This window comes from Carassius auratus, chromosome 6 (assembly GCF_003368295.1).
Source record: "Carassius auratus strain Wakin chromosome 6, ASM336829v1, whole genome shotgun sequence".
Classification (NCBI taxonomy): Eukaryota; Metazoa; Chordata; class Actinopteri; order Cypriniformes; family Cyprinidae; genus Carassius; species Carassius auratus.
Window position 1 is genome coordinate 22,256,392 of NC_039248.1, and position 15,475 is coordinate 22,271,866.

At 37.1% G+C, this 15,475-nt stretch overlaps 1 protein-coding gene across 2 annotated transcripts in view; it reads left to right on the forward strand.

The window, feature by feature from the left end:
* Window positions 1–1,918: 1,918 nt before the first annotated feature.
* negr1 (neuronal growth regulator 1) overlaps window positions 1,919–15,475 on the forward strand; it is a 105,022-nt gene continuing 91,465 nt past the window's right edge. The window contains exon 1 of one of the 2 annotated variants that reach the window (XM_026265641.1): window positions 1,919–2,450. In XM_026265641.1, the coding sequence (XP_026121426.1) occupies window positions 2,281–2,450 (170 nt within the window). In that variant the 5' untranslated portion in view covers window positions 1,919–2,280. The remainder of the gene's footprint in view (window positions 2,451–15,475) is intronic. The other variant, XM_026265642.1, reaches the window with a different exon arrangement.

The window sequence follows — 15,475 nt, forward strand, 5'->3', positions numbered from 1 at the left end:
AACCTGTTGTACAGGACTTAGAAACAGTGATAGGAAGCTTAGAATTTTCATCTTACTGGCTCTTTACAAAAATTTTGAGATACTGAATTTTTCATTTCCCTAAGTTGTAAGCAGTAACCATCAGAATAATAATATTAAAAAAAAACATTAAAATATTTCAGTTTGTGTGCAATGAATCTAAAATATAAGAAAGTTTTTTTTTTTATTAAATTACAAAAAATAAAGACCTTTTCCACTTCATTCATTTTTTTTTGAGATGCACATGTATTTTTCAGGAAAGGGGTCATATGATGTAGCTAAAAAGAAGTTCAAAAAACATTATTTTCCACATAATGTACATTACTGTTGCTACTCTATGTCCCACCTTTTAGAAACATTACAATTTTTACAAAGCTTATCATTCTGAAAAGCGAGGTGTTCGCTGATTGGCCAGCTATCCAGTGCGTTGTGATTGGCTGAATGCCTCAGGCGTGTGACAAAAAAATGTTACGCCCCTCACCATACTGTGGTGTCGTGTGTCCTGGCACGACAAGACAAAAACAATAAAACCCATTACAAACAAGGCATTTGTTGCATCCAGAGGGGACATAAATACATTTGTGTGCTTGACTCTTAACTTTTATAAAGAATATGTCTTTGCAACTTTACAGATCTTCTTTATGCACCAAGAGCTTGTAACACTCCAAAGAGAAAGGAAAACTTGAAATTGCATCATATGACCCCTTTAACATGATGGCTTGTTGGACAACAACAGTAATGATGGAGTGAGGGTCTTTGCGAAGGGTCAATTGTAAATTTCAGCACAGTCATTCAGAACAATGAAACCAATTTTTTTTAATATTCCATAGTTATCAATTATAGAAATACGTTGAACTTGCTCTCATGGCAATTTGTGAGTGTTGTACATATTTTATGATTTGGGTGAATTGGTGTAGTATTTTTTAATTTGTCTTCTTTTCATGCACCATGGATGGTTAGGTTTGAATCTTGTTTTTTTCTCTCTTTCTTAAAACGAGACAGTTTTGTACAAATCACATCATACAAATGAATATGAAATAACCACCTGGAAATAGTTAGATTTTCTTGTGAGATTAGTTTGACATTTTAGATAATTGTTGTTTGTGGGTACTAAGTATGAGTTGATGAAGTAGACCAATTTGAGAGAGGCAATGATTTCTCACAAAACCGAAATAGCTTTTTTACTGGAGGACTTCAGTATTAATATTAAATCTAAAGTTGAAGTTGTTGTTGCAAGGTCAGTTGATTGTTTGGACTATTTTGGCAGAACATTTAAGATACATGCAAAGTTTTAAAGTAATTAAAATTCAGATCAATATTTCATGTCCACAACACTGTACAGTATGGATTTATTTGATGAGTCGAAGTTTAAGCCTTAAATGTGACCCTGGACCACAAAACCAGTCATAAATCAAACAATACATTGTATGGGTCAAAATTACATTGTACAATACAATGTAATCGGCCAAATATGGTTCTATCCTAACACACCAGAAATCAAATGACAGCTTATTTATACAACTTTCAGATGATGTATAAATCTCGATAAAAAAGGACCCTTACGACTGTTTTTTTGTGGTCGAGGTCACAAATGTTTAATTTTAAGGACATTTTTGTCTACTTTGATCTGATAAACAACACAAAAAACACTTGGTTTGAGGGAAACCTTTCAAGCTACCAAGTCTAAAAATGAACGTGAACATCCAGCATATAACTTCTCGGAACAAACAGCAGCCTACTGCAGGGCTGCATGGGCCACCGATGACACAAACAAGACCTGACCTGTGTCATTCTACATCTTGCCCTTTTCATCGACTCGTTTTTGGAGACGTCTAAGGCAATAGGCTAAAACAAAACAAAGTGCGTGTTTGCAGGAGGACGTCTCGAGGTTGCAGGGCGCTAAACCCCGGCTGGTCAAAACTCACTCATTTAAATATCATTGCCGTATCAAGAATAACCACCCGCTTAACTGCTCCATCACGAGCTGCAGGGAACAGGTTGCCTGGGAAACGGCCGCATGGCAACAGGATCAGAGCCGGGGGGTTGTCTGCTGCTAGCTCTGCTCCCGTTTCCCATTTCCTCACTAGATGGTGTGCAAGCCACTGGAGAGTCGACTTCCTTACGCGGTCAGGCTCCGATCAAAACAAATCTGGGAAACTACACGGAACGCCGTTTCTCGGGGTTTTCGCGGAGGATTATTGTATTGTCATCCAGATATATTTCTTTCTGATAACGGCGCGGATCGTGCTCCATTCGGCGGTGATGGACATAATGATTGCAGTGCAGGATGCGTGCGTCTCCGGTCAGTGGCTCACCGCTATAATTCTTAGTCTTTGCTGCTTTTTACCATCGTGTTTGCCCGCTGGACAAACTGTGGACTATGCGTCCAGCGAGAGTGTGGTCAGCAGACAGGGAGACACCGCGCTGCTCAGGTAAGAGACTCAAGTCGCTGTAGAAGTGTTCAAACTAAACTTGGCTGCATGGCACCTGCCTCGGTCTCTCTGCTCTGCTCTCAGTTTTGTAAACAACGCTCGGCAGATCCGCTCCATCACTTTTATTTGGGTCATAATCCCTACTGATTCCCATTTAGACCAGAACAGTCTGGGACCGTGATGATTTTTTTTTCCCTCCCGAGATATTTTGAGTTTGGGAGGTGAACTGGCTCACTTATAGATATTTAAAAGTCTAGGGTCCAGAGAGTCTATGAGGGGTTGCATAAGGAGCTGGGGAAGAAAGGGTAGACTTTTGTAAACCCCGCCAGGCGGAACACTTTGCACAGTTACAATGAAGTCATTCATGATCCCCACCGTCCGAAAGAGCCCCACGAATGTTTGCGTCCTGGGGAAAAAAAAAGACAGAAAAGTTGGCACACGATTATATGCGGGTTTAAAGTGGGATTTGAGTCACGTCCAGAGTAGTTTGTGATAAACATGTTAACAGAATTCCAACCGATCCGCGTTTATTGAAAGCGTTTTTTCATGGGTGTGTCTGACGGTAACTGATGCAAGTGTCAGTTTCACAAGTCCATTCTTGTAGTGTGCTGCTGGATGTTGTACTCTAATTTAAATAAAAAGGTTTTCATTTTATTTATTTTTTATTATTATTATTATTTTTTCATAACATCAGCTATTAAGTGATTTTAGTCCAGGGGAGCCAATGTATTTTTCTTCTTAAGAATTGATCCAGACGTCGTTTATATTGTTTTCCGTGAAATCTAACTTTTGGAATAATTTGAAACATTATATGACATTTATACATACGTTAGAATACATGTTTGACTCCTTGGAAATTTAGCTTGTGCCCCTTCTAATACGCACAGGACCATTATGACGGCAAGTTCGACTCATTTCATGGAGTCGGTTCTTTCGAACAGTTCGTTTCAATGAACCTGTTTAAAACCACTTTTACCAATTTTACGTAAGTGCGTCATCGACGTAGTCCGAATCACACTGGCGTTGCTCTAAAACGTTTTAAAAAGTAATATGTGAGTAGAAGTTGCTCTTTATTGTAGTTTTCTGATTTTGTTATTCACGTAGGCTAGTGTCAGGAGGCCGGTGCAGTATGCTGTCGCCAAAATAATTAAGTTATGTAAAAGCTAAAACCTAAATAATGTTTGTATTTTATTCGTTTAAATTAGACTATATCTCTGGGCATGTTTTAAAATAAATTATTGTTAATGAAAACAAATTGTCAGCTGACTCAGCGGGTGTCAGCTTTTTACAAATCGGACATGACAGAGACGGTTCTCTGTTTAAAGAGTCGGTGACTCGAGAAATATTCAGACTGATTCAGTCCGATTCGTAAAATAATCTCACAGGGCCGGTTTATTGAATCAGTCAACTGATTCATTGAAAAGATTTGACTCAATAAATAAATAAATTAATAAATTAATATTTCAGGAATCAGGTATCTCTAGCCAACACTTTTCTGTTTATAAAGTCTTTGTTTTGTGTTATCCTTAATCTACTCTGTGTGTAAAGGATATTTTTCTCAAGTAAGGTTTTCGTGTTATCTGTTTGTGTCAGCTCAGCTGCTGCTAGTTTATACTCACCCTCCGTTATGATTTCACAGAGGACTTTGAGTAGAGCTTTTGTGGGAAAATGATGGACCATCACCCTTTGTTCACCCCTTGTTTCCACAAAATTGTTTGCTTGGCTTAAGTGACAGTCAATTTCTACCATTGGTTATGTTTAGCAGGCTATTCAAACGTCAGTTTTGCACCTTGCTGTTTTTTTCCCCCCAGAAAGCCTTGATTGTTATCTTAGATTTTGTTTTTCTTATACTCTCTTTGACTAAAATACACCCTACAATGTTTCTTGTATTGTTGTTACATTTTCAGAAGTGAAGGCACTTATGCCAAGTAATTTCAATGTGACAACATTATTGTATCTCAGAATTGGGTAAAAAATTGTAAAGGGAGGCTATTGTGTACTGTGAATAAGGCTGTCATGACTGTCCCAGATGACCAGAGAATGTCAGTTGGTGGTCTGTGAATGCTTAGTGCCTGTGCTTTAAACGTTCCTCACCAGCGTCAGTGTTACATGGAGACGTGGGTGGGATCCTGCTCCTTTTCTCCTCAGGCCACACCTCTTACTGTCAGTGCTGATTAATCGGAAGGATGTTACTGTGAGATATTCTCCTCTGTTTTATCTCTTCTGTTGTATTATTAATTTGAACACCAACACTTTAACTATAGTGCTGCTCTGTGAAATATTTTATGGATGTGTTCAAATTATTGATGTTTTGCTGATCCAGTTATTACAGAGGGACTGTATATCAGTTGTGCCAGTGTAAACGCAAAATCCAAGAGAAGCTGAATGCATACATATTCCATCAATATATCTATACCAATATATATTTGTGGAATCGTCAACACAACATGATCACAAATTTAATCATGTACACTGTAGGTACTGAAGAGAATATTTAGGATTTCAAATGTTAATGACTTCTTAGAGTGTATCTAATCTGTCTTTATCCATGGTATTGTTGGTCTCTTGAGCTGAAGAGCATACATTATGACAAATACTGTGATCTCGCTTAAATGGTTCTTGACTTTGTGCCAATAAGCCCACGTTTAAATATTTGCAATTTGGCTGCAGTATATCAACATACTTTATACTACAGATATGATGCCAGTTGTATATCTTAACATTATAATGTTCACATTATCATGTTTTTCTTCAATTTTGTTCAAGAATAACTCACAGTGAGAGATTATCAGCTTCAATATTTAGTATGCCACGGAGGAGTCTAAATTGAGTGTATTCCACACTGCTCTTGTAAATACAGAGAGAGCCCTGGATATTAAAGATGACACGGAAAGCTGTAGAAAGCCAGGCAGGAATTTAACATTATCTGATATTCACCAGTCATGAATACCAGAAGTCAAAATGTAAATTTTTGTTAAAGCCACTTCAGGAATGTACAGAAACTCTAAAAGAATGTAGTTTAGTTACTAACCTGTTATATATACATAGTGCCGACTGGTTACTGATTATATGTAGTCTGGATTACATTAATTTCAGATTACAGAAAAAATACTTGTAGTTAGATTTAAAATAAGTTTTTTATAATAACATGATATTATTTTTTTAGTTTTTTTAATTATAAGCTTTTCATCAACTTATGAACTCCAGTTTGGGAAACCATGATAATAATGTAGGCTGATGTTTAATGCACTTCATTTTGTGGATGATAAAGAATATAATATACAGTAGCTATGCTCTTTCTCTTTTCAAGATCTTTTCTGAGGGAGTACAACTGTATCATTGCAATATTGTAATGGAATATTCCTAAAGATGCCCCCTTTCCCAATTGTGGGGGAGGTCACGAGTCTCAGGATAAAATATGCAGAAAAAAATAATCATTGCCACCAGATAATGGTTATCTTCAAAGCAATTATACCTGAAGCACTTCTAAAAAAACAGTAGTGCCTTTCAAGTAGATTTAACCTCCCTTCTCCTCAACCTGTCACTGATTTTCATGGCTTTTGATGAAGCAGGCTCACTATATACCAGATAAGCTTCTTTGTCCCTCAGGTGCTAGACACCCACTCTACTCTCAAACTGGAGAGCACACGGGCCTGTGCCGTTCACCTTAACAGTAATCCTATCATGAGTCCTCACCATATTCGGTGTTAATATTGAAGACTCATTTGTAATTGGCACAGTACTATAAGATATTGAGTTTTATTTGTCCTAACTGAGAACATTAGAAACATTTGAACCATTTGATAATATTTGGCTTAAATAGAGTTCAGTACTCTCTGTGCAGCATCAAAAGGAAACTGCTTCTCAATTCATTTGTGCAGTGCATTGCCATGGCTGCAGGTTTTTAAATGGAGTCATGTAAGCAAGCCTTAAATTAGTCCCTGTCATTTGCATAATGAATCAATGTGTGTGGATTGCACATAGCTGTAAATGTTAAGTAGAGCCAAGTAATTGGAGGGACTGCATTGGTAATTATTAGTGAACGGAATACAAAGCAGTGAAGCAGATCAATAGCATTTAGGCTTTCTTTCCCCCTCTGAGAGCTTAATGTGACATATCTCTATGTTGGCCGACAAAGAAATCCAAAATTGCTTGATGTAAAGCAATGTTGATTGCAGTTTCCCTTGTTGAATGGAAAAAAGTAATATTCTGGATGATTGGGCTCTTTTATGAGGATTGCTTATTTAACACAGATTCATATTTCAGCTACCAAATTGTGTAATGATATGTTTACTTAGATTTTTTTTCTTCTGCTATTTCGACCATACAGTTTTCAGATATAACAACTTTGCTCTTATTCAAAGCTACTTCTAGCTTATTTAAGGTACATTTTTCTTCAACCTGAGTTTCCTGCAGCTAAACGAATAACTATATAGTTTTTAGCACCATGCTTTACCAATTGATCCTGTAAAGCTCCTTAGTTCCTGTAGAGTTCAAATGTCTTAGAAAGATTAAAGGGTCATGCATTCAAATAGTTTAAATATCTGACTGTGTGCTGCTAGGCTTCTGCTAAAACATTTGTCAAGGCTTCACACTGAGCCTGGGAGTTTTCAGATTTTTGAATGGCCATTGACCACATTTGGGTTACATAACAGACCTAGATTTCCGGCTGGATGGCAGTTGCAGTTTTACTTAGTGTCTGTGAAAAACACAAGGCAGTATCATGTTGACAACACTAGATCTTTGAGAAACTATTTTTAAAAATGAACAGAGAATGTGTATGTACACAATATACAGCATAAGCTGTGGTACTTCCATAGTTTACATCAATCTTTTTAATTTTTTAGGGTTAGGGTTATAATTTTACAAACTAGACTGAGGTAGAAACTTTGTAGAATAAACTTTTTTTTTAAAGTTGATTACCTCCCAAAAATAGGTATTTTTAATTAACTGAGTTCTTATTTAATATGGAAATTTAATAAACAAATAGAGTATGACTTTATTATCCAGTTCTATGCAAAGCATGCTGGGAACTAGAAAATCCACAGCCCAGTTTTCAAAAATATCAAGACAATTTCATTTACTGTAACCAATTTTTTTTTAAATAAATAAAGCAGCGGAGAATTTTACACACAATATTAAGTTGACTTAATGATCAACATTATAATGTCAACACAACTAAGCAAGTTTTTAAAATGTAAAAAATGTTTTAACTTGCAAGCTGTGGTGTAATAGGTCCCCTGGATTATTATAATTTTTTATAGAGTGGATCTTCTCAGATGAAAACCTAATTAGCACGTGATTCAGACTAATCAAACAAGCAAAAGTAGCTCATGCTATGCCCCATTTATGGCCGCAATGTGATTTTTTTCCTTCGGGACTCATTATGTACAAAAACATCTATTTCCCCATTTCAGGCAAAGTTCTACCTAACTAGACTTTAAATGAACTGTCACCCGCAAGCTTGATCAAAACATTAAAATGGAAAACTGATGAGAAATAAACTCGTCTGGAAAGTTGGACGCCTGGCAGGTTTATTCAACAGCCTCTGCCGTATGAGTGACACCTTACCAGCACGTTCATAAATTGAACCAATTCTGGGCAGTTATCAGTGACTAATTTAGTGGACCACAGTTTCAGAGAAGGAATTTGCAAGGTTGTCCAATTAGCGGTGAAAAGTGTTGGGTTGTGAGTGCATGTCAGCAGGGAAGAGAGGGCCAGTGGAGGCTTGTCATCAATCATCTCAACAGCTTTGCCTCTGCATTCTTGGCAGACTGGAGGACCTGCTCAGACTGGGAATGCCACACCATCATCACAGACAGTCAGCTGCGAAGATGCCTGCCATTTCTTCCAAACATTTTTTCATGCTCCGCATATCTCACTTTGTTTTCACGTTGCTTAATAGGTCTCATAATGTTGCATTTTCCATTTGTCAGAACCAGAGAGGTTTGGCATTATGACACAATATTAGCCGATAGGAAGTGAGCTTATTTGAGAAATGAAAGCAGTTGCCACTTGAGAGACGGCAGCGCCTGGTTTCCTTCAAGAACATGAGACTTTTAATTGCAGCTGTCAAAACCCAACCAACACGAACAATGGCGTTTAATTTGTACCAGCTCACTACTTTTAACTTTTAGATCACCCAACTTTTCTTCTCTGCTGCTTTGAAGATGTTTGGTAGTTCTAAAAACAGCTTGGGGCTCTTTAAAAGGGCATTGATGAAACTGGTAAAAGCAGAGTACTCACACTGCAATTATTTAAGTGCTGTTCTGAGCTGAGAATATGTTTTAGTCAAAAGAACAAACCCACAACGCTTGCCATTGTTCACACATTGTGGATAGTGCAAAAGGATTGTATTATTTGGATAGCGCTTGTGCGCTACATGAATTTATCAGATAATAGGATAGTTCACCCAAAAAATTACAATTCTATTGTCATTTACGCATCCTCATGTCGTTCCAAACTGTAAGACCTCTTTTCGTATTCTGTGGAACTCAAAAGAAGGCCAATGGTTCATTTGTTTTTGTCCATACAATGGATGTCAGTGGGGCCCAAACAACATTTGACCCCATTTATTTGCATTGTATGTAAAAGAACACTTAGAACTCTTTTTGTGTATGTTATGTAGAAGACAAATTGAGTCATACAGTTTTGTCTTATTATGAGGGCAAGTAAATATTGACTGATTTTTATTTTTGGGTGAACTGTCCCTTGTTATCTAGACGCCTACCAAGGTGTTTGAACTAGTGTTAGATAGCAGAGGCTATCTAGTGCATGTCCATAGGGTGTGTTGCCATGGTTACCTCGGCCGGGTGTCATTTTCTGTATCGGGAACACAGGCGCTATGAAGAAACCAGTGAGAGTCTCTAATATACATCATGTTGCTCACTGTTTTTTTAAAGACGTCTTAGCATGGATGCATTTCTAACGGATCTTCCCTTGATTCAGCCTCCCTTCTCTGCAGCATTTCAATTTTCCCCTATTGCAGCATCACAGCACCTATCATAGTCCCTTTAAAGAAAATGGTCCCCCCTGTTGACTCTCATCGAGTATTGAAATGCTCTGCAATTGTTTCTCTATTTGACTGTCAGCATGGTGGAATATTTTCCACTCTTCTCTGGCACTATGCTGTTACAGCGTAGCCGGGTTGTTGTTGAAATGCTTTTGTATGTGAACGCATTAATGTTTTAATCACACTGATTACATTTTAGTGTTGCTAATCCCTTTGCTCTGTAGCTGTATCTGATTAAAGCGTTCTCACATGCACTAGTTACTCCATGAATGTACGTGTGTTTTCAAATCTTAGTTATGAATCAAAGGCCTTTGTGGGACGGACGTTAAGCTGGGCGTAATCTCTGCCAAATGGTCTCACAGAAAGCTTACCCAAGGAGGTTCAGTCCCTGCCAAAAACACAAAGAATGTGAGGGAAGAATGCTCATTAGATTTCCTTATTCATCCATTCAAATTAAGGGATCTAAAATGCACGCCTTCATGTTTTGACGTCTTCTTCTTGCTATAAACGGCAACCTGGTACATATCTTCTGTTTGTAGTTTGTTATGTCATGATCCATCAGCGAGGCTGATTTTGTCTGACAGTTAGCACCATCAATACTGGCACGAAAACCACAAGGAACAAGTTTCCCTCACTCTTTTGAAGTGCTGAGATGATATCACCCAACGCAAAGAAAACATCAGCTGAATGATCGAGTTTTTCTATAGCCTAGTTCTTCCACTACATTAAGTGGCAAAGAGTTTGCTGGCTTGCAAGAAATATGTCACTTAAGGAAGGCAGTGAGCAGAATTAGGTCATGCAAAATATGGCAGGGTCCCAGCGGGACCGCACACATATCATTTATCCAGTATTTGTTGCAGGAATTAGAATTAAAGTCGTGAGACACTTGCCCGTCTCTGTTGATTTATTCACATACCGTTCGTCTCAACAGGGTTTGAGTTTTAGTACAGTGCTGAAAGCTTCTTGTTCACATATGCTGTTTGTCATGTTCAATGCAATTCAGTGATATTTGTATGCCGCCTGTCATAATTCAAATCATTCCAAAGCAGCTTTACAAGGAATTCAGTTCAAATCATCCTGGACGGAACCACTTGTGTATAATTATTGTAATGATAGCTTTTATAATAGCTTTTTGGGGTATAATTATAAGGCCTAATAGAGTGGCCTCACTGTATTTATGTAGCTGCATATATGGAACAAACTGATGCATCGCCTCCACTTTCACAGTGTGACACTCTTCCAGTTTTAACCCAGTATCAGAGAGATTGTCACAGAAGATTACAGAGAAGCTGCACCTTCTAAAAGCTGAAAGTACTGCCTAGTTGAACGCACCTGATGATAGGCTGGAGCTACAAGGAAATGGCAAAAAAAGGACAGATTTCATGCAGCTCAGTAGCTAGAATATGTATATACCGTGTACGTTATACACTGAAAATTTAATTATACTAGGTTTTTTGAGGTAAGTGGTGTAACAGTTTGTGGCTGGAGGGAAGCACACACAGGAGTTATCCAATAGAAAGTCTTTAATTCCAATTTAGGAGAATAACCAGAAGAAAGGATCCCACAAACATCTAAGCTCAAACTAATACAGGACAAAGGAACACAGGAGAACACAGGGCTGCGTCAAACAAGCGCTGAGCCTGCGTCCGAAAGCTCTAAAATGCTGCCTTCGGAGGCATTGTTTCAAGGCAGGTAGGCATCAAGGCACGTCCAAATCCAAATTCTGCTTTACTTCCTGTCCCTGGAGGTATTTTGAAGGCAGCATAGATGTATCCTTCGCTGCCTTTGTTATCCCACAATCCTGTGCATTCCATTCCAGGACTGTGGGGCTAAAAAATAAAGATGGCGTCTGAAAGTTGCATTTGGTGGTCAGATTGTGTGTAAATGTATATTTGTGACTAGCTTTTTGCACTTTTGATGTTATTTCTAGCGAGAAATCAATATTATAGTAATATATAGGAGGCATGTCTGAAATCACTTTCATGAGATGCCTTTGTACAAAAACGCTGTCTGCAAATAAAGTCATTGCCTCATAAGGCAGCAAGTCAGCTGCCTAGGCTTTTCAGATGCAGCCAAGGTCAAGGGAGGTAGAAAAGAAACATAGGGAAATCTTATCAAAACAGAAATAGACTGACTGCAACCACTTACCTTAAAAAATAAAAAATAATTTTTTTTTTTTCATTTTAGAGAAGCCTAAATTTTTTATTTACTTAATAGCACAGATGTCAGTCATACTTTTTGTCTATTATTATTTTATTATTATTATATTATGTCTATTATTAATGTATTAAATTTTTTAATCATTTGAGTATAACTTATTATTATATATTTGCTTTGAAATGGATTTACCCGAATAAATCACTTTTATATGGTAAAAAAAAAAAAGTTGTGCAAGGTGACTAAATAACGTTTGTCTTTAGGCTAATAAATTGTTAGATTTATACACCACTGATTTATTGTCTAATAATTAGTTTAGTACTGACATATTTTAGCTGCATTTTGTGCCCTATGACCTCTTCAGTAGAACATTCTGACAGAGAATTTGACGGGAAAGAAGCTCATTAATGAAGGTGAGAATGAGCTGTAGAATATTTGATTAAAGTGAAATATGCAATAAGGTTAAAAATAACTGTGTCCATGCCTGTTCATGGCAAGCAGTATCTGCCGATACAATCACTGATACCGGTTAAAGCCTCCTTTTTATCATGTAGAATTATTTATACTTATGACCCAGTCAAGAATTTTAGACATTTATTCAGGGCCTGAATTTCATTTTTGATAGGAGTGTGGAGGAGGGCATTTTTTAGACATTTTTTAAAAATATATATTTATTTCACCTAAATGATTGATCATGCACTGTATTTTTGTTTTGACAATTGTACAATTGTTGCATAAGAGCTTGCACACAGCACAAGCCTGATTTTGTGAGCTGTGAGATGGCCTTTTTCACCAGGTTCACACATACTCTCTTTGCAGTGCGTACTGTATGCAGTCCATGTGTGGTACAGAAGCAGCACGGACTGTTCTTTCACACAGGAGTCTGCTCCTGATCCATGGCTGTTTACTACAAACACAACATATATCCATTATTTTGATTTCAAATCCAAACATTGTTACTTTAAATGCTTTTTCAGCATTGTGGTTATTTTTTTACACAGTATTGTAATACAGTAATTCATAGACATAATATTTCATATAAAGACATAATAACACATTTGCATTTACTTATAGATTTATATATTAAGTTGCTTAAGCAATTGGCAAAACATTTAAACTATTTTTCTTACATGATCACATTCTAAATTAAAACTTACCATAGACAGAAACAATCAGCTCTACTGCTTTTTCTATTGTATTTAAATCTTTATTACAATAAATCATGTGATTCATAAAGAACTGTTTTCCTACCTCCACGAGTGCCATCTATTATTGCCTTGTTTATCTAAAAGTGCTCATTTCCTTTAAACCTTGTCAACTCAGTAGACTTCCCAGACCACATCCTTGTGCAGTGTGAATGCTTTAAACCGTTAACATGAGGATGGCAAAAATATGCACCGCATATGCACTGCAAACCGAGTAATCTAACCCTAGCAATAAGTGTGTGCACTTTGAGCACACGGTGTCCAGGAGAGAACGTGAGGGTTGAATGGTTTAAACACTGGCAAGAATTAAAAAGAAATGCTATTTAGAAACTTTAGTGATGATGCGACACTGCCTTGATTGTGCAAGTGACAATTCCAATGTCAACTGTTCAGCATGCAGCTCGTTTATAGTGCAGACACGACGTGATTTTAAGCCATGTGCGTATTTTGAGAGAGAAAGAGTTAGTGCATGGTGATTCACTCACGGTGTTTGTGAAATTTTGCCTCACAGAAAGTTTTTGAATTACTTTATAATTTAATAAAGAAATATGAATTGCACTTCACCTTCAGCATTATAATTATTTTACCCTTGCCGGACAGAGATTGAAATGGTGCCGCTGCACGTCATGCCAAACTGCGTCATCAGCTTGAGATCGGTTTATAGAGATCTGCCTTCATAGAGACCGCCGATCAAACACCCCAAAGCGATTATCGGCCAATAGTGATCGGTAGCTGATCAATCAGAGCACCCCAATTCGCATTAGACAAGCCTGGAGAGTAAACAGAAATATTTACTATGTAAAGACAATTCTATTGCCAATTTGTGGGTAGGGGATTGCTTAAAAGAATATTTATCAGTGATTGTTTCGAAGTTTCAACCGATCAGATTTATGCTGCCAAATAAATGTAAAATGTTTTAGGAACTAAAACAGTACAAATCTGGAGATGACCGGTATGTTTGGAATCCAAGTCAACACAAGGAAGAATTATGATTATTTCATATGCACCAATAGTCAATAATTATTGCTAAAACATTACAAATTCCACATAGGGACATTTTTTTCTAAATGATTATGCTTAAAAATCATTGAATTTCAGTTAAAAATGTACAGCATAATAATGACCCTCATAATTTTATATTGGCAACAAATGTAGCACAAATATACAGTACTCCACCCTAATTATTAGACAGACTAGGATCTCACCATGGAATTAACAATAATTGGAATAATGCATTTGTCTGGCATAAAACCAAACTCAGCCAAAATGCCTTCAGGCAAATAGCAACAATCATGGTTTATTGAATCATTCAATTTTGACATACAATTGATGAAAAATAATATTGCCAAATTTTAGATTTAATGAAAATATGGCTCATCGCCATGATGCATGATGCAAAGTAAATAAAACACAGAATAAACAATTTGCATCAAGTCAGAGTTAAGTCATATTCAGAACAGTCACGTTGACAGAAAAGTATAGTTATTATCTTCCAAAAGCTTCTTAGGTGAGTGGAATCCGAATATGATGGAAATCCAAATGGAAACTTTAAATTTGTCCTTTGAGAGGTAACATTGTAATAACCATAACTATTAGCTGTCTGATGGTTTGGACTGGAGCACAGATGGCTAGGGGAGGCTGAGATCCCTAGTGGATTATTTGATGTATTTTTGCCGGTTTTGAATGGGCAATTTTGACACAGGAGATACAGTGTTCATTTGAAATAGCAGATGTTGAGATAATATTGTGCATGCATGTGAAAGTATGTGTATGTGTGTGCGAGAGCTAGAGGTAAATGGTAGTTAGCTGCAACATGATGTGCATTTTGCTTCATTTATTAAAAAAATGCATTAAAAAAAACACTGAAATCATGACCTATGTGCACTAAGGTAGCATTTTTATAGCTTCCCTATATTCAGTCATCTTTATTAGTTTTGTCCATTGTTTGGCACTGGGTAGCCAATAGCTTTAGTTTCCATGCTCATGTACGTCCAGATGTAATGTAATTATCATTTCTCATTGCTAAAGGCACTTATGGGAATGTCGCCAGTTGGTTTTCAACACATTAGAGACAATATTATAGCTTGGCTTTGAGGTTTTATCGGGTGTGGAGAACTTGTGGCACATTGTGAGACAAGATTTGTTGGCTGGGATCGACTTAATCTTATTTTAATCCTTGGTCTTCACAAAAGAGTACCTCTCTTTGGCACACATCAACAGTAGGGTCAACATCAGACAGGGACATATGTCTTATGAAAGAAAAAACGAGATAAAAAATTGTGGGGGGGGGGAAAATGCTCCTTTGGGGATTGAGAAGGATGCTGCGATCCCAGTGACATTCTGTTTTCGGATCTCTCTGATGATCGGTTTAAATGTCTTTTGTAATATGATTTTCTCTAGTAATGCAATTTTCATGTATGTCATAGGCCTAGTATGTAGGTACTGTATTTTGCTGATGTTGAAGTTGACATGAAATCAGAATTGACCCTATTTACTTGTTCCTGCTCTTATTGTGAGCGATTCATCTTTGCATGCTGTTGTCTTTCTAATCTTTAATCAAAATGTAATAACTTGCTCCATCTCTGAAATGACTTCTCATTTTGCCTGACATCGTCGTGATCAGCGGGGGGGAAAAGCCAAACATGTTTCAA